This window comes from Trichosurus vulpecula, chromosome 2 (genome assembly GCF_011100635.1).
Source record: "Trichosurus vulpecula isolate mTriVul1 chromosome 2, mTriVul1.pri, whole genome shotgun sequence".
Classification (NCBI taxonomy): Eukaryota; Metazoa; Chordata; class Mammalia; order Diprotodontia; family Phalangeridae; genus Trichosurus; species Trichosurus vulpecula.
The window spans coordinates 223,523,231-223,542,255 of NC_050574.1; the positions used below are offsets into that span (position 1 = coordinate 223,523,231).

Genomic DNA, 19,025 nt, shown 5'->3' on the forward strand with positions numbered 1-19,025 from the left:
CATCTCCTGCCTCTGTCCTTTTGCATAATGATTTCTCATGTCCCATTTTTTTTTTTTTTTAATCAGTCAGGGTTAAGTGACTTGCCCAGAGTCATACAGCTAGTATTTCAGGTTGGATTTGAACCCAGGTCCTTCTGACTCCAGCACCATTGCTCTATCCACTGCACTACCTAGCTGCCCCTGAGTGCACACATTCTTAACCTGTGCCTCATGGCTAGCTTTCTCTAGCTTCCTCAAATAACAGCTCAGGGCCTACATACAAGGCTTTTTTTTAAAATTTTTTTTTTAAAATTTTTAGTTCACAACACTCGGTTCTACATAATTTTGAGTTCCAGATTTTCCTCCCTCCCTCCCCCTCTCCCTCCCCAAGACAGCATGGAATCCCATATAACTTCCACGTATAACTTCGCATTGAATTAATTTACACACTAGTCAAGTTGTGGAGAAGAATCATGACCAATGGAATGAATCATGAGAAAGAAGAAACAGAACCAAAAAAAAAACCACAACCCAAAAACAAAAACAAAAGAGAGAAAAAAACAAGGGAGGGAAGAAAAGGCGAGCATGAAGTGTGCCTCAATCTGCATTCATACTTCATAGTTCTTTCTCTGGATGTAGATAGCATTCTCCATCGTGAGTCCTTTGGAGTTGTTTTTGCACCTATACAAGGCTTTTCTTGCCCCTTACCCCTGATTTATTTGTAGCTTTTTCCTGTTTGGTTTGCTTTGTTTCAATTTGTAAATACTTTTCATATAGCTACTTGACATGAGATACTAAATAAGTCAGACATTAGAAATGAAACATTTCTAAAATGTGATTTCATCATCATCATAGCATTAGAATATTATAATTTCAGATGTGTAGGACTGTTGTAAATTTGTGGTGCTGCATTCTGGATATATACCTTATTTTTATGTTTTTCCTCTTTTTAAATAAACCACCACCAGTTTGTTTTTAAAATTTTTTCATCAAAAAATGTAACTTTACTAAATCTTAATTTCTTGTTTGCATGAGAAACATCATTTAAAAAATAAAAAAACCAAAAACATGTAATTGCATATGATGTGACCAGATTGTCTTGACAGTATTTCTCTTAGCAGGAACTCTTTGTTTCTAATTCTGGGCATGGCCAGGATTTAATATTACCACAACTACTTAAAGGTTCTTTTGAGTTCTTATGGATATTATAGTCATTTTAAATTGAAGTTTATGTTTTTCATCTTGTTCAAAGTACTGAAAATTTCTAACAGAAAATAATATTGAAAATATCTTCAGTAGGATTATTTTTCTTGTGTAAATGTTGTGTTGTCCTAGTAGAACCTAAGCACCTTAAGGGAAGTGTTAATTTAATATCTGAAAAAGAGAAATTTGAGATGCAAAGCTTCCTAGTATAATGATTTATTTGCAAGGCTGGCAGTCACCAAATCAGATTTACTGACTCCTCAGTAGTCAGAGACAAAGGAGTGATTTACAGAGCATATTTTTATAACAGAAAAAGTGGAATTAGCAGTCTTAGGAAACTTGGTTGAATATAATTCAATTGGACAAAGCAAGTCATCTGACTAATTTACTTTGCTGGGACTTTCCTAAAACAAATTGTTGCTATTGCCAACATTTGGAGGGTGGGCATGTCAGAGGCATAAGGGGGAATTTCTAGGTCGAGACAGCTATTAAATTTGATATTCTGTTGGATTAGGGCCTGTGTCTATCACCCTGTTTAAGTGGGATTGCTTTAGAAATCTTGCCCCACAGCAGTAGCATTTGCAGTTAGAAGTGTTGCTTTTTAAAGGACACGTAGATTGACTAATAGTTTTACTAGAAAGACTATCTTATTTCAGGGAGCTCAAGAAAAGGGGAACTTACCCACTAAGACTAAAAGAGAGCTTAACCTTTAGAAAGAGTCTTAGAATAACGTAATCCTATGAATATTTTATCCCTACAGAGCTATATGTGTACTCTAAATTATCAATCAATAAATAATATCTGCTAATAGAGCCTTATCAATTGATTTATTCCTTTAGCAGGAATGTTGTGTTCTTGTGTTTACATTCCCAGTGCCTTCTCCGTAGTAGGCCCTTAATAAATGTTTATTGAATTCGAACAAAAAATAGATAAGCTGTTGATGCTGTAAATTGGGAAATAGATGAAGAAAAATATTGACACCAATGTTGATAATTTCATACAGAAGTCTAGCTTATGAAAATGAATTACCACAGTGAGGAGATTAAAAAACCTATATGCCAACTATTAGTATGTACTTTTTCTCATTTCTAAGCAGGGAAAGATGGCAGTTGGGGACAACATCAAGTTAGAATACAAATTCATTTATAAAATCTCACAGCAAAGGATGTTGAAAGATTATAAACAGTTTTGCCTGATTAAATTTTGAAAAGCAAAGGAGAGAAAAGCAGTTTGGAGAAAGCTTGATGAGACATCCAGCTAAGCAAAGGCATCTCAAGGACATTGAAAAATGAAACTAGAAAGAGGATGAAAAAAAAGGAAAATATCTGTAAAGATTTCTTATCACAGACTCTTCTTACCATCAAACATAAACTATCACATTTGAACCCTAATATCACAATTTTAGATGTTCTTTTATAGGGAAGTAGAAATGACACTGAAGAAAATAAGGGCAAAACAGCTGAATCTCAGGGACAACTCAGGGTTGGGATTTGCAAGCTTTCAGTGCTCCCAGAGTGGTCTGATCTAGGGTAAAGTCAGATTGTTGTCCTCCTGATCTGAACTTTTGCAAATTCCTGACCTGGGTTCAGGTCTGGGCAACAGGAGTTTGGGCATTCTCTCTTGGAGTTTAAGTAGCCTGCTTTTAGAGTCAGTCTTTGCCATCTGGAACACTCTTCTCATTCAGAGTTCCTTTTTGGGCTGAGATTTCTATCATGGTTATTTTGCTTCAGGCTTTACATGGAGGCATAGGCTGAAACTGAAATCTCCCTCTGTTCCTGGAGTCTGACCTATACCACTGCTGCTTACTTCTGAACCTGCTTCTTACTCAGTACGTAGCCTAAGATCCAGAACCACTCCTAGCCATCCTCAGTCCATCTTGAATCTGTGACTTGGAACTGGGTAGTGAGCTACTGAGCTGTTAGTTGGTATCCGTGTCTGCACTTTACACAAGTTTAGGCCCTGCCATGCCAGAATCTCTGAGATTCTGGGAACTTACCTTGCCTTAGTGCACAGCTTCTTCGTAGGCTAGAGACCTCCTAGATCACATGCCTTTAGGCAGACTTTCATCTCTAGTGTCATCAAACCTCTGCTTGTCTGTGCCAACTTGGGCCTGACAAATGATAAGACAAAAGAAGATTCGCAATGATTTTTTTCCTTAGATTTTTCTGATCAGGATTTAATATGGTATATTTTTTAGATTTATTTGTAGGATTTTGGGGGTGGCTGCTTACAATATTTCCTCCTGCTATTCCACCATCTTGGCTCCACTGCAGTGGCTTTCCATTTGGTTTTCCTGACTCAGTTCTTTTCTTGCTCTGATCCATAACTCATACAACTACCAAAATGATTTTCCCAAAGTATCAGTCTATTCCAATATAGGATGAAAAGCAATCTCCTCTATTTGGCAGTTAATGCTTTTAAAAAACCCTGCCTCTTTTTCTTTCAAGTTTTTTTTCACAAATTCCTTCCCTCCTTACATGCCATAGTCCACTCATGCTGGCATGTTTGTTGTTCCTTACACATAGTGCTCCCTATTCTGCTTTTGTGCTCTTGTCCTGTATGCCTTCCCTGCTTGGGATGCTCTCCTCCACTTCCACCTCCACGTCCATCTCTACCTCCTTCTACCTCTACCTCTTAGAATCTCTCTCTTCCTTCAAAGAGCAGCTCCAACATCACCTAGAATGTAAATTTCTTGAGAAGCAGGGATTATTTCATTCTTGATTCTTAAAAATTATTTCTTGATAAATTAATTGATTTCAAAAGACTTCTTTAAGATGGTGGCACATTAGCAGAGTCTTGAAGGCAGCCAGGGGTTCTAAGAGGCACAAATGGGAAGGGGATCTGTTTCAGGTATGATGGAAAGTCCATGTAAAGGCATGGGAAGAGCTAGTCCTTGAGAATGAAAGTAGGATGCTAGGTAACAAGGAAGACAAACGAGAGCCAGGTTTCTGTTAAATTCAGGAATTTGAAGGAATGTTGGTTGAAAAGATTGAGGGTATGGGGAGCTTGTAGGCAATTGAGTAGGTGTTTGAGAGGAAAGTTTAGTATACTAGGTGATGGGGTGAGCTTGGATGAGTAAGGCTCCAAACCTGCTCTTCCTTTGAACTTTCCTATTCTGTTTAGGGAACCACAGTCCTTTTAGTCAGTTAGCTTTTTCAACTTTGGAATGATCTTTACTCTTTCTTAGCCTCACTCTCTATATCCATTCATTTCCCAGATATTAATTATACCTTTTCAACATCTCTTGTAACTCTCAACCTCTATTCTGCTGACCCTTTTAGAAGTGAGAGGGGCTGATTGGGATTGACAAACTAGTACAAAAGGAAGTAGTTTACTGCCACTTGTTCCTTGGATAGAACTAAATTGGTAGTGGTAGAGCTATGAACTATTGGTCCAGCTGTTTTGGAAAGCAGTTTGGAACTATGTCTAAAAAGTCACTAAATTGTGTGTATCATTTGACCCAGTGATAACACAATTAGACCTACAACTCAAAGAGATTTAAATAAGAGAAAAATTATTAATATATGCAAAAATATTCAGGGCAGCTCTTTTTGTGGTGGCAAAGAATGGGAAACGAAGGGATGCTCATCAGTAGCGGAATGACTAAACAAATTATAGTGTATGAATGTAATGGAATACTGTTGTGTTGTAAGAAATGATGAAAGGGATGGGCTCAAAGAAATCTAGGAATAATATCAACTAATGTACAGTGAAGAGAATAGAACCTGTAGAACAATTTATACAATAATAACATTGTAAAGAAAATGACTGAAAGACTTAAGAACTCTGTTCAGCACAATGATGAATCATAATACCAGAGGAACCACAATGAAATATGCAACTCCTGACTGAGAGGTGATGGACTCAGTGTATAGAATTAGACATATTTTTGAAATATGGCCCATGTGGGAATGTTTTGCTTGTCTGTGTATATTTGTTATAAGGGTTTTTCTTTTTCTTTTTTTTATGGGTCAAAGATGTGGGAGAGAGGGAAAATAAATTTGTAATTGAAAAACTTTTTAAAGAACAACTAAACTGATGGATCACTTGCAGAGTTGATCCTTTCAAGTATTTGGTAAATAATTTAGAACCTTGGTAGTAAAGTGTGCATATTTACGTGTGTTTAGTCTCTTTAAGGTTTGCTGGGGTTTTTTGTTTGATTGAAAGTATAGGACCTTAGGTCTCTGTGTTCCAGTCTTCTAGTGTCTGGTTGGGGAAGGAATTTGGGGTTAGTTATAGATGGCTGGCATATCTTTTTTATCATCTTGTTACTATTAGGATAGTCTTATATTTCCAAAGCTTTCTGGGAGGTCTGGGTTCCATTTCCACTTCTGACACAGATTGATATTTTTTCCAGTATGTACCTTTAAAAAGTACCATATACCCAACAGGTATTTAAATAATGTTTGCTGAATTGAATTCTTAATTGGCGATTTTTAATTGTTACTTTCTAGTAATTGGAGAGAATGTTAAAAATTGGTTGGGTAAATAGGATTTTAGAGCTCAAAGAGACTTCGGAGATCCTAGTCCAGTACTCTTTATTTTACAGTTGAGATACTGATGATATTGTTCAGTAAGAAGACTTTATATTATAGTATATTGTGTGAAAACCTCAGGGACTTGTTTAATGTTCCACCAGTGAAAAGCTAAGATCCAAACTCAAATCCCTATTCTACAAATCTAATTCTTATTTTTAATAAAGTACATCATCATTTTATACCAGCAATATTATATTTGTTGATGTGTGTTGGCTTCTTTGGAATAAAAGAAAAAAAGACCAACTTTATTGATATATACATATATACATGCAAAATAACTTGGTCTCTGTAAGTGATATTAGAAACAATATTTCACAACTTGGAGCTTATAAGTGATTTATATAGGAACATTAAATGCATTTGAGTATTTTTTGAAAGAGCATGTTACTGTTGTAGCACAAGAGATGTACAATGTACCTTCTTCCTTATTTCAACTGCTTGGCACTCAGTACTGCTTTATTTTCCTTACCCTCATTCTCTTCGTTCATTTTATTGGACTTCTATTCATCTTTCCATCCTCTAGCTTGCTCTGCATTTCACTTTAATTAATATTGGTTGCTCTGCTATGTGTGATTGCTCTTCTTCCTCAACTGCAAGGGGTCTAATATTAACCATGGAGAAAGTGGATCCTGCATTTCCTACAAGCTGACTAATTTTGATATTAATGTTTTAGGCTCTGGTTTAAATGCAATTTTAATCCAGTTTTTATCTTGTGTTATTTCTGCAGTTTAAAACAGAGTGGAAAATTCCCTGGAAACCCTTGGCCTCCCTACAAGAAAAGAACACCTCTGCACCCCAGTTACAGAGGTCTCATGCGACTTTTGCATTGTAAAACTTTACACATTGTCCTGTTCACATTACTTTACAAGGTATGGTAGTGATTTAAATAATAATAATAAGATAAAAATTTCATTTTTTAAAAATCGTGCTTTAAGCTAGTATTTGCTTTGTGTATGACATAATATTTAAAATTCCTAAGTCTCTCTCTCCAAATGTTCTGTCTGTCTGTCCATCTGTCTGTCTGTCTATCTATCTATCTATCTTTTAGTTTCTAAGTGTAAAAGAACAGAATAGCTGTTATCTGTGGTAGTTACTCTAAATTAATGCCTTTTCCCTTGTTAGTCAAGGACATTTATTCAGTTTCCACTGTGAGTACAAGCATGGTATATTGGATAGTTAGAGTTGAGAAGTCAGGAAGACTTGGATTCGAATCCTTTCTCTGACACATCCTGGCTGCGTATCCCCAGACAACTGACTTTTGGTGCTCCAGACAACAGTGTAATACTCTGTGTTGCTGATCTGCATTGGTAGATTAAGTTCCTTTCTCGCAGTTCCCTTCCAGATGAACCATTGATCTGGTAAAAACAGTAACAACAACAGAACAGTAACAGAAAACCATAATGTGTGGAAAGATTACTAGATATTCTGTGAGGTTACAAAGCAATAAAATAGTGAGGAGCGAGCAATCACTTAACTTCAGAAGAATGAAATAGATCACTTTCTTTGTGAATTTTGCCTACCCATCTAAAGTTTTTCTCCACTTTCTTAATGTTCCACGTTTGGTTTTGGGTTTGAATGGTAGCTAAATCGTAGGACTAACGATAGTTAGCTTTGGATAAACATCATCTTAGGGAATGTCCGAAGCCTAGTGAGTATATCATAGTTTTCTCCTGTTTAGAATCTCTCCTCAGCTTATTCAGACTTATTCAGCCATAGTTGTTTTTTTTTTTTTTTTTTTTTTTTGGTACTGAGGAAGTATGTGACAACATAGAAAAGATATAGCCATAGCCTTGGGATGTTCACAATATAATATAGGCACAGTAGTAAAGAAATGAAATAGTTATATGAGATTGGTCCCTAAAAAGTGGTCCAGTGTTTCTCTAGTTCCTTCCTAATTAGGATTTTGGTTCTTAATTTTATTTTAAAAAATTTATGCAACTTTTGTATGAAAGTTGCCATTTATTCCCTAAGATAATCAAAACTTTTTTCTATACCTGAATTTTTTACTCAGTTTTACAAGAGATTATTCTTATAATATGTATCATAGGAGAAATTAGTTTTTAAGCCCCTCCATAATATTTCCATTTAACTCTTAACATTTCATATTTAATTTAGTGGTCAATTCTTTGAAACTATCCTGAGCATTTTATTTTACAAAATTACTTAGTATAGCAATGTGCGCATCATTTTCATTAACAAAAAGTTTAAAGTGTATGTATTTGCACACCTAGAAATCTTTGATTTAGTTATAATAGCGTCACAAATCAGTTATGTCGAATATTTATTACCATAAAGGTAATTTTTTTGCAGTCTTGATTTCAAGTTATAAGATTTTAAAACTATTTGTTAATGAATGTAGTATAAGGAGAATCGCCTGGTTGGAAAGGGACCTTAAAACCATCTAGTCCAACCTAGAGCTGAGCCAAAATCTCTCCTACAACATAGTGAAGAAGTGGTGACATGGCTTCTTCTTGAAGATATCTGTTAAGCAGAAATCCACTGCCTAGTGAAAGCCCATTGCACTTTGGGATATCTTTAACTATTAGGAAGTTTCTTCTAACATCAATCCTAAATCTGAGGCTTCTGACAAGGTTTCAGTTCTGCTTTCTGATGCCAAGTAGGAAAAATCTAATCCTACTTCTACGTGACAGCTCCTTCAATATTTGAATATAGGGATCATATCTTTCTAGATATTCTTTTCTCCAGGCTAAACATTCCCAGGCCTTTCAGCCAGTCCTTTCACAGCCTTTGCCATTATTGCTTCTTTCCTCTGGATGATCTCTGTCTTTTCAAAGCCTTTATATAATGGGATCCCCATAACTGGAAACAGTACCTGGGATGTTATCTGGCTAAGGCAGAGTATACTGGGACTTTGACCTTTTTTAGTCCTGGATGTTAGTTTTGGACATTTGTCAGGAGTTCTTAACCATTAACATTAATTTAACTGTTGGTACTTATACTATTCAATATTTTTGAGTTGATACAGTGGAGCAGAAATTGAATGTATAGACATTCATGCTATGAAAGAAACCATAAAGAAAGTAGCTGTAGCTAAATGTGAAGCTGATTTGCAGGATCTCCAGAGTCCTAAAGAAAAGAATCAGCATTGTTGGTTAATCATAAATCCAAAAGCCAACAAGAAGCATAATTTTATGAGGTGTACCTACTTATTTTACCTCCCATTGCTTACAAGTATAAGCAGAAAGATATCATGAAGATAATTTGCAGTTAATGATCTGGTATTTATTGTAGAAGATGAAACTGAGAAATTATTTAAGAACTTGACAAGATCCTCCAAACTTAACTCAATATATGCCTTGACACTTGGTGACTTCAGTGAGGCTAGGAAGAGGAAATATGGGGAAAACTTCATTGGAAAATGCAGTTTAGTATCAAGCAACAAAAGAAGTCTTCTAGAAGACTGTACATCATGAGTATATCAGAAAAAGAGTTAGAAGGTGCTATATGTGGTTAGTACCAAAGTCATCACAAAAATGGAACCGTCTTTGTTTTAGCTAGGTACTAACATGTAGAATTCCTAGAGATTCAGCCATCTGTTTGCTGTCGTATCATTGACTAATCAGAATAAAGGTCGCAAGAGCAAATTAAAAAAAGGAAAAGATGAGAAGACATTGTTTGTGATTACAAAAATAAAAATGCTGATTATCACCATTTTTAGAGAACTTTAATAATGCAAAGCAGCTACAGAAGGTGAATTTTCATTAGTTAAAAATTTTTATTAAAAAGGAAATAAAATGAAGTAGCTACAATAAAGAAGCAGGAAAAAAAGCTCAGAAAAAGCTTAGCAAATATCTGATTTTGCAGAGTCAGTAAGACATAAAGGGTAAGGACAATACTTATTTCTTCAAAATTTAATTTGCAAAAATATTTTGGAGGAGGATAGTGGAAAATTATGAGCAATATGACATCATAAAATAGTAAGAAACAGTGAAGGCAGAAATCAACCTACAGAGATCATCTCAAGATTATTTAATTGATGAAACAGGATGTGGGACAACAAAAAGACACAAAATGGAACATATCTGCTGTGGTTTCTAAATACTCTGTTCTTATTAGTGATCTTAGTAGAGTACAGTACATTTTGTACTGTACTATTTCAATACCTGACATTGGGAAGTATCAGAGTGTTAATGTCCTTCCTTAGTATCATAGATGTAGAGCTGGAAAGGACCTCGCAGAGTCCGTCTGGTCCAACCCATTCATTTTACAGATGAAGAACAGAGGCCCAGAGAGGTGAAGTGACTTGTTCAAAGTCTCACACATAGAATCAGAGGCAGGGGTCTGAACCCAAGTCCTTTGATTCCAGAGCCAGTGCTTTTTGTTGTACCATGCTTACTTTTAAGAATATGAAATTAGGAAGAATCACTAGACCTGTCAAAATATATTTAAAAAGAAATCTGTACTTTGAAGGTACTCAGGAACTACTGTTTTAAACTATCTGAAAAAGGGGAAAATTCTAAAGAAATAAACATCACAGGCAATTTTTTTTTTGCCAAACCTTTTCTTAACCCCTTAGATAAAAGGCAGTATAGAAGACATCATTAACTGCTTATCTGCATTAAAAGGCAGACACTTATATAAAGCCTTTGTGAGAATGATCTCTGAACACATAAAAACTTACCATTGATACAAAAATGAAAAGGTCACAGTTAAGTTTTTATGTTTGGTTTTCTGAGGCATATGTTGTCAACACAGTCACATGATTGAGAATTCCAGAGAATATAAGATCTTTTTTCAGTATATTCTAGGTAATCATTTTTATCTAAAATCAGTTTACTGATTTTAGAAAACCATTTAACTTGGTAGAATGGAATGTAGACTTAAACTCTTTCCTCAAACAGGATATCTTCCATGCACATATTAAAATCATGTAAGACTGACAGGAGTGACCACAAAGACAGCTTTGTTTTACAGTTTGCTAAGTACCAACATTGTCAGGTATAAAACAAAGGTATATGTTCATTTAATGTGTTCACTTGTGTCATGGAGGATATCCATTTCATAGTCCAAATAAAAATGAATTTCTTACACAGTTTCTTTTCCTACAGAATTTCTTATAAAGTTCTCCAAATGACAGTTTAAAGATAGTATTTCATAAATTGCATCGGTCTTCACAATGTTATTAGGCCTTCTCAATGAAATATATAGTCATTTGAAAGAAATTGATGTAGTTATCTTCATTGGTAAAACAAAGTAAGTGAATACTTCTTGCCCAACATGAAGTTGGATGAGTAACCCCCTCGAGTCAGTCTGTCTGTCTGTCTCTCTATCTGTCTATCTATCTCTCTACCTTGAAGAGCTACTTCAGATGGATAATGAGAAAGACCTAGAACTGAATAGAAGATGAGGACACATAACATTTGGGAAATTGTCCAAAATTTTCAGTGATCTTAAGCTGTTCCTTGCCACAAAACCCATCAGTACTTTTGCATTAATACTCAGCTAGTGATGCTATATAGTTGTTAATCATAGAACACTGTGATAATGAATCAAAATTGTAGATGGCTTAGATGGCAGCACAAAGTCATGTAATAACCTAACCAGGCTGAAGCATATTACCAATGTATGATAAGTAATGTGCAAGATATATCACGGGGAAAATAAATAGGCTGTTCGTATAGCTGGAGTGAAAGATAAAAGGCATGTACCTGAAATATTACTTCTGGTACCCACAAAATGATGAAAATACCAGAGGAGGCCCTTTAGGGAATTGGGTAGATCTCTTATAGAATATTTACATGAAGACATTGACAAGAATTTCACAGAATTTAAAGGCATAGATACATGAGTTGTGTTCTACACTGGAGGAGGAAGTGCTCACACAATGAGATCACAGATCCACTAATATACATAGTACAAAAATTAATATGTAAATTAGCATGAACTAAACTGAAAAGTATGCTTTTCTGCACTAGTAACCTCAACATTGTTTTTCACCCAGCTTCTTTGACGCACTAATAATTTAATGTTGTTCAAATATGATATTGAATTGAATAGTATTTTTTAAGTATAGAATTTCTAAATAAAGTAGAATTTTCTAATGGATACTATGTAATTCATGGATATATATTGATAAAAAGCAAAAATTGGGTCTAGATTCTTCTGCATTTGTCAGCATTTTATACAATCTTGGGCAAGCAAACCTTTTGCACTTTGCTTCAGGGTTTTCATTCACCAAATAATTATAGCCTTATTTACCCATCTGATAGGACTGGTATGAGGTATGACATTTGGAATATGTAAAACAGTATTTTTTTCCTTTTTTAATAAAAGATTTTGATGGACCACCAAAATCTGTCAGAACATGTCCTCTGTATGGTTTTGTACCTGATTGAATTAGGGCTTGAAAATTCACCGGAAGAAGAACCAGATGAAGAAGTAAGTACTTTCATATACTTAAAGCAAATTGGTAATAAAGATACTGCATGTTTAATTAGGACTATTTGAAAAATAAGAAGGGAACCTAGCAAATTCCTTCTGTAATATAAATGTTGTCTTGATACCAGGAAGAGTTCAAACAGAGAAAGAAAGCTATAGAACAATATCCTTAACGAACATTGATACAAAAATCTTAAATAAAACATCAACAAGGAGACTAGAACAACCAGAACAACAAAAAATACCATATCAAGGATTATAGGAAATAGCTTTTGATAAGATACAATATCCATTATTGTTTAGAAAGCACAGGAATAAACTGATCTTTCCTTTATATAAACGGTGTCTATCTAAAATCAAAACCCAGTATTTTATCTAATAGTGATAAACTAGAGGTCTTTCCAATAAAATCCAGGGGTAAAGCAAAGATGTCCATTTTCTCCATTACTATTCAATATAGTACTAGAAATGCCAAGTATATCAATAAGGCAAAAAAAAAAAAAAGAAATTGGGAGCATAGTCATAGACAAAGAAGAAACAAATTAATTTTTTTGCAGATGATATTATGCTTTACATAAAAAATCCTAGATTGTCAACTAAAAATTAGTTGAAATAATTTCAGGATATAAAATAAATCCACATAAAACATCGGCATTTCTATTACCAACAAAACTGCAAGAAAAGATAGAAAGAGAAATTCCATTTAAAATAATTACAGATATATTCTTTGAGGAGGTGACCAATGGATATTTCTATTCTGCCCTTCTGATTCTAAGACATCTAGTCAAATTTCTTGAAATTGAGTGTCTAGGCTCTTTTTTTGTTCATGGAGTTCAGATACTCCAGTGGTTCTCAAAGTTTTTCTCCCCAATCTGCTTTCCAGGTTAGTTGTTTTTGCTATGAGATGTATTCTACATTTTCTTTTTTTTCATCCTTTTGACTTTATTTTAACATTTTTTGTTGCCTGTTGTATTCATTGTCTTCTGTTTGGTCCATTTAATTTTCTGGGAGTTTGTTGATTGGGCAAAGTTTTGTACCTCTTGCAAAGTATTGATTCCTTTCCCTTTTTTTCCTCAAGTGCTCTGGTCTCATTTGTAGGAGAACATTTTAAAACTCTTTTAAAAAAAACTGTTATCTCTTTCAGGAGTAATAGTTGAGTTTGTGCCCATGCTATTTTTCACTGAGGCACTGATTACTTATGGGTGTGTTAGAGTCATCCTCTTCTTGTGAGTTTCTGTTTTGAGTGTTCTTGCTATTGCTCATTATGGTGCCATTCTTCTAGCAATTTCCTGACTTTGGACTTGATATTAGGGACAGACTCTGCAGCACTTCTAGAGGGAAATTCTGGGTTGGTCCTCCTGCTGCTTTGTTGTGTTATTCCAGGATCTCAGGTTGGAAACTTGTTAGCTTTCAGTGCTTCCAAACTGGTCTTATCCATTGCAGAGTCTGATTGCTGCCCTCTTTGTTTGAACTCTTCATGTTTCTGACTGGGGTTTGGGTCTGCAAGAATATATTGCTGCTGAACTTTTCCCCTATTAGCTAATTGAAAAATTTTGTTAGTTGAAAGAGACAAAATTGTAGGCTCCCTTCTTTCTGAGATTCCTGCCCTGGCTATTCCTCTTCTGAGCAAAATTCTGGAAGACTTCTCTTCTGAATTTGGGGACTTAGTCACACCACTCCTGCTGGCTTCTGAACTTCCTCCTCTCTTGGTGTGCTGTGCAGGGTCTTCCTGCTGGGAGCACTATCCTCATATGCAGGTCTCCTTATTTCACCCAGGATTTGTGACCTGGGACTGGATAGTGCATGACAAAGCTGCTAGTTTGTGCCTATCCCCATCACAGTGCCCCCATATGCATCTGGGGTAGCTTGATAGAGCTCTGGAACCTCTTTTTGCTGTGGAGCACAGTCTCTCCATGGATACAAGAGTGCTCTTCTTTACTTCATCCACAATGTCCTCAGACCTCCCTGTCTGTCTCCCTGTGCTGAGCTAGCTTAGCATTGCTGAGCTGGACAAATGACTCATTGTGACATTTTCTTGATTTCCTCATCAGGATTTGATGTGGTATATTTTCTAGATGTGTTTGGAGGAATTTGTGGACTGGATCTCATCACGATGCTTCCTGTCACTCTGCCATCTTGACTTCAGTTCATACCATTGCTTTCTTCCTACCTTTCAGACACCTGTCTGCCTTGTTGTATCATCATCAATGCCTTGCCACTGAGTGTAATCCAAAGCATAGTCCTAGGCCTTCTGCTATATCGTTTTCATACTGTCTCACTTGATGATTTCATTAACTGCCATGGATTCAATTGTCATCTCTTTTCACATGATTCCCAGTATCCAGCAGTAGTCTCTCTCCCAGTGTCATATCACAAATTGGATATTTTGAACTGGATATTCTATTGGCATCTCAAACTCAATTATATCCCAAAATAGAGCTCATTCTTTCTCCCCTGACCCCTTTCAAATTTCTTTCTATTTCTTTTTTTAGTCACCCAGGTTGACAACCTAAGTGTTATCTTTGACTTTGCTGTCTTGCTAGCCCACAATAAGTTGCCAATTCTTGTTGTTTCTTTCTTCACAGTGTTTCTCACATATGTCCCTTTCTCTCCCTCACAAAGCCCATCACAATTCAGACCCTTTTTACCTTTTGCCTGGATCATTGCAGTAGTCTCTTAATTGGTCTCCTTGCCTCAAGTCTCTATTCCAATCCATCTTTCGTATAGCCATCATTATTTTCCAAGTGTGTGTCGACCATTCCTCCCTTCCTTATCTCCTACTCAGTAAATTACAGTGGATCCGATTTTCCTCCAGGATCAAGTACAAATTGTGTTCAGTATTTATAGCTCTTCACATTTTAGCCACAATCTACCTTTCCAGTTTACACATTACCCATCTCCACATATTCTGTGTTCTAGTCAAATTGGTTTCCTCTTCCTCTAATACGATTCTTGATGTCCTGTCTTTGTATCTTTGCACTGGCTTTCCTCTGTACTTAGATGGCTTTCCTCCATTTTGGAATCCCTGATTTTCTTCAAGGCTTATCTTTAGTTCTCCCTTTTGTATTAGACTTTTCCTCATCTTTCCAACTACAAGCAAATGCCTTCCCCTCCAGGATTACCTTTTATTTGCACTTTGTATGTATTTTATATATACCTCCATATATACTTTTTGTTGTCCAAGAATGTAAGTTTCTTGAGGGCAAGAAAGTGTTTTGGTTTTGTCTTTTTTTATATCTCTAGTCTATAATATAGTGCCTGGCATTTAGTAGATACTTAATAAATGATTTCTTAAATGAAAAAATTTTTAGCTATTAAGAAAGGCCTTCTCAAATTATACCAGACAATTTGGTTGGCCTAGATTGACTTGTTGTTATGTATCCAGAAGTAATAAAATATAATTTCTCTTAAAATATCTAATTTAGATTTTTGGCCAACATAGACTGGTCTGTTCAATTTTTCTTAATGAGCAAGATTTGTATATATTTTGAGTTGTCAGCCATAGTTAAATTTTAGAGTGATATTTATGGGTTTTTTTGTTTCATTTTTTGTTTGGACCTATGATTTCATTGGTTCAAAGAGTTGTATGGAAACTCTTTTCACTGATGTTGATAGGCAGCTTGTCTTTAACTTCCTGAGAATTAGAAAGTTTCCTGAGGTTCTGAGATTAAATGACTTGTACATGGACTTAGAGCTAGGAGGAATTTAACCAAGGTCTTCTTAACTCTAATTTCAGTCTTCTCTCCACTATGCTGGTCCTTTCCTATGTATATATTTCTACATCCATATGTATACACATATACAATGGCTAGTCAGAAAATATTTATTAAATGCTTGCTATTTGCCAAGCACTGAATTAAATGCCTGGGATACAAAGAAAGGCCAAATACAGTCCCTTCCTTGAAGGAGCTTCCAATCCAGTGGTGAAAGAAAACAAAAAAAGAATCTGAATAGCATTGGGAAGGTACCTTGTGCAGGGGCATGATGGAGAAGTATAGGGGCATGCAGCCTTGTGGCAACTGAAGAGATGGCTGGCCTGAAACCTTCCTTAAATGGAGGTTTTGGGAGAAGCTCTCCATCCTCCAGTCAGAAGGAAATAGGAGCAAAGAGTACTGAAGAGGTGTGTTTCAAGACTGAAATGATCTTCAGGATGAAAAGGTCCCTGGGGCATGATGGAAAAGTCCAGAGAAATATAGCCAGGTGGTTGTCTTTGTGATGTAGTATTGTTTGATGTTTGAAATGGATAAACATTTTAAAATACTTTTTAACAGGTCTTCAGGAACCCAGCAACTGATTATCTGTTTTGTTAATTGTCTTGGCCCATTGCTTTGCATCTTCTATCTACCTGATTGTAATATTTATATTTTAGGAACCTGTGGGTGGACAAGAACGCTGCCATGACAGTTGGTTTCCTGGTAGTAACTTAGTATCCAACATGAGGCACTTTATTAATTATGTGAGAGTGAGAGTTCCAGAGACAGCTCCAGAAGTGAAGAGAGAGCCACCTGCAAGTACTAGCTCTGATAGCTTTGCTTCTACACAAGTAAGTGTGAAAGAAACCTTACTATTTTGATGGTTCTCACAAATTCAGTGACATGTAGCTGATGCTTTGTCTTGTGTCATGGAGCTAGTAGATTTCTCTCTAATCCTGCCATAGCTATGAGAGAAAATATGCTTCCTTTTATCTTTGTGTTGCCTTTCATTCCACAAACACCTGTCACGTCCTTTCTCATGAATCTTTTTCCTTCAATTGCCAGAGTTCAAGACGGCCCAAAGTCCTTCAAAGAGAGGTAGTTTTGTGTGCTTTTTGCATTAACTAGCAACATGACTTTAAATGGAAATGAAAAAATTCCGTGAACTTTCCATTTTCTTAATGCAGGCTAAACATCTTTTTCTTTTTTAAATGTTTTAATTTGTAGGTTTTCATAATTTAAAGATAACTTCACATTATAGAATTTTAAAATAACACTGAACTCTTTGACATTTGTCTAGGGTTTTTCTATTAGTGTTAGTGGGCTGTTGAAACAATTTTAGGCTTGCTTTGCATTTGGGCTTTTAAAAATAAAAGATCATTATAGACATTACTAACATCTTTAAAAAGATTGAATGTATAGTTTCCTTCTGAATAAACTTATCCTTTAATTTCTTGTAGCATGCCTGTTTGAAATTACTAATAAGTTATTTTGCCTCCTTGGAGGTCAGTTTAACTTTGAGTAAAATTAAGCTTTAAATGATTGATAATGAGTTGGGTAATTACTACATTTGAGCTTTTGTAAATGAAAGAACAATTAAGTTTTTGCCTGTGATATTTAATGAAAAAGACAGTAGTGGGAAAAATATCTTACCATAGGACTTTTAGTATTTTAGATACTCTTTAGCTTAGGTGTTCTCAGCCTCAAAATTTTACTCAAGGATAAGGGAACATTGAAAATTTTCATTGTGTAGAATGGTCCATTCATAAAAAACATTCATTTGCCATTTGATAGCAGGACTGGCTTTGTTGTTGTTGTTTTTCCTTTTGATTACTATATCAGAATATTCAGATAATAGGAAGCAGAGCTGTTAGTCATGTAGGACTGAAATTCACTGCTGTTAACAATTGAATGTTTTAGGCATTCAAATTGTTATCTAGGACTGGATCATGAACCTTATGTTTGAGTTTTAAAATGCTCAGGGAAATTGCACACTTGGGACTTATTTGGTAGTGTATTTTGCCAGAGAGGTAGTATGCTGTAGTTGGTAGAGGAGCCTTTGGAGTCAGTAAGACTAGTGTTCAAGTCCTGTTTCTGATACTTACTGGTTGTGTGATTGTGGGCAAATTACTTCTCTGATTCTGTTTCTTTATCCACAAAATAGAGGGGTTGGATTAGATGGCCCTCAAGGTCTTTTGCAGCTATAGCTTTTTGGTTCTATGACCAAAACATTTGTTTATGGTTACATATTGAGGTGACTTAAGTCTGTTATTTATTCTAACGGAAGAGTGTACATCTTTTGGAAGATTACTATGAAAAATAATATCTACTATGCCTTAACATATTACAACCTCAAGTAACTTTGGAACAGTCTTTATGTTAGCACTAAAAACATTGCTTCAAACCAACTTGTATCTTAATAGAAAGATAGGTTTAAGAATTAATTTTGGTTTTAATGAATCAGTTCGAACCTTTTGAGATAAGTCAGATGACCTAGAGAAATAGTTAAAATTAAGTATCCTAGTCCTTTAAATAAAAAAGTAATAATTTGATGCACTAAGTAGACAATATTTTTCGTCCTTCCTGTTGATTAAATTATTACTTTTAATAGTATTAGAAGTAATTGTCCATAGTATTTTTTCCAGTTTAACATTCTCTAAATCTTACAGTTAATCAGTATTGATCTTAGATATGTTGTCTTTAAAAATTCTGAAATCTAAGAAATTCTAAATTGTAAGACATACTAATCTTCTAGTAAAAAGTCAAGTATTCAAGATTCTTGCTAAGTGTAGAGAAAGATGCCTGTTTTTTTCCTTCATGTACTGGTAATGAATTTATTGGAAGCTCTCTCTGATTGTAGTTACAATCAAGGTAGAGATTTAGAGGCTGTAGAAATTAAATGAGATCATCCCAGAAATCATACTTCTAAGTTTACATTCTTGCCTATAGAAAGGTTAGACAGAACCTATTTTATTAATTAAATCCTCTAAATTTGTAGTAATAATGGTATCTTCCTCACAGGGTTATTTGTAAGGATCAGATGCAAACTGTAAAATGCCTTACAAATGTTAGCTATTAATATTGCTAAAGATCAATTACACAAATTACAGAGAGCTTATTGCCAGTATCATTCTTGTTTAAATTATGGAAAGTAAAAACAGAGAATAAATTGATGTAAGGGTAAGCGGCTCTTTCATTTTTCTTTCCATACACA

General features: G+C 35.1%; 1 protein-coding gene across 3 annotated transcripts in view; it reads left to right on the plus strand.

Moving 5' to 3' along the window:
* The window catches only part of UBR3 (ubiquitin protein ligase E3 component n-recognin 3), a 312,264-nt gene that overhangs the window by 143,065 nt on the left and 150,174 nt on the right, over window positions 1-19,025 (plus strand). For all 3 annotated transcript variants that reach the window (XM_036747217.1, XM_036747219.1, XM_036747218.1), the window contains exons 20-22: window positions 6,448-6,589; window positions 12,015-12,119; window positions 16,489-16,662. In XM_036747217.1, coding sequence (XP_036603112.1) covers window positions 6,448-6,589; window positions 12,015-12,119; window positions 16,489-16,662 — 421 coding nt within the window. The remainder of the gene's footprint in view (window positions 1-6,447; window positions 6,590-12,014; window positions 12,120-16,488; window positions 16,663-19,025) is intronic.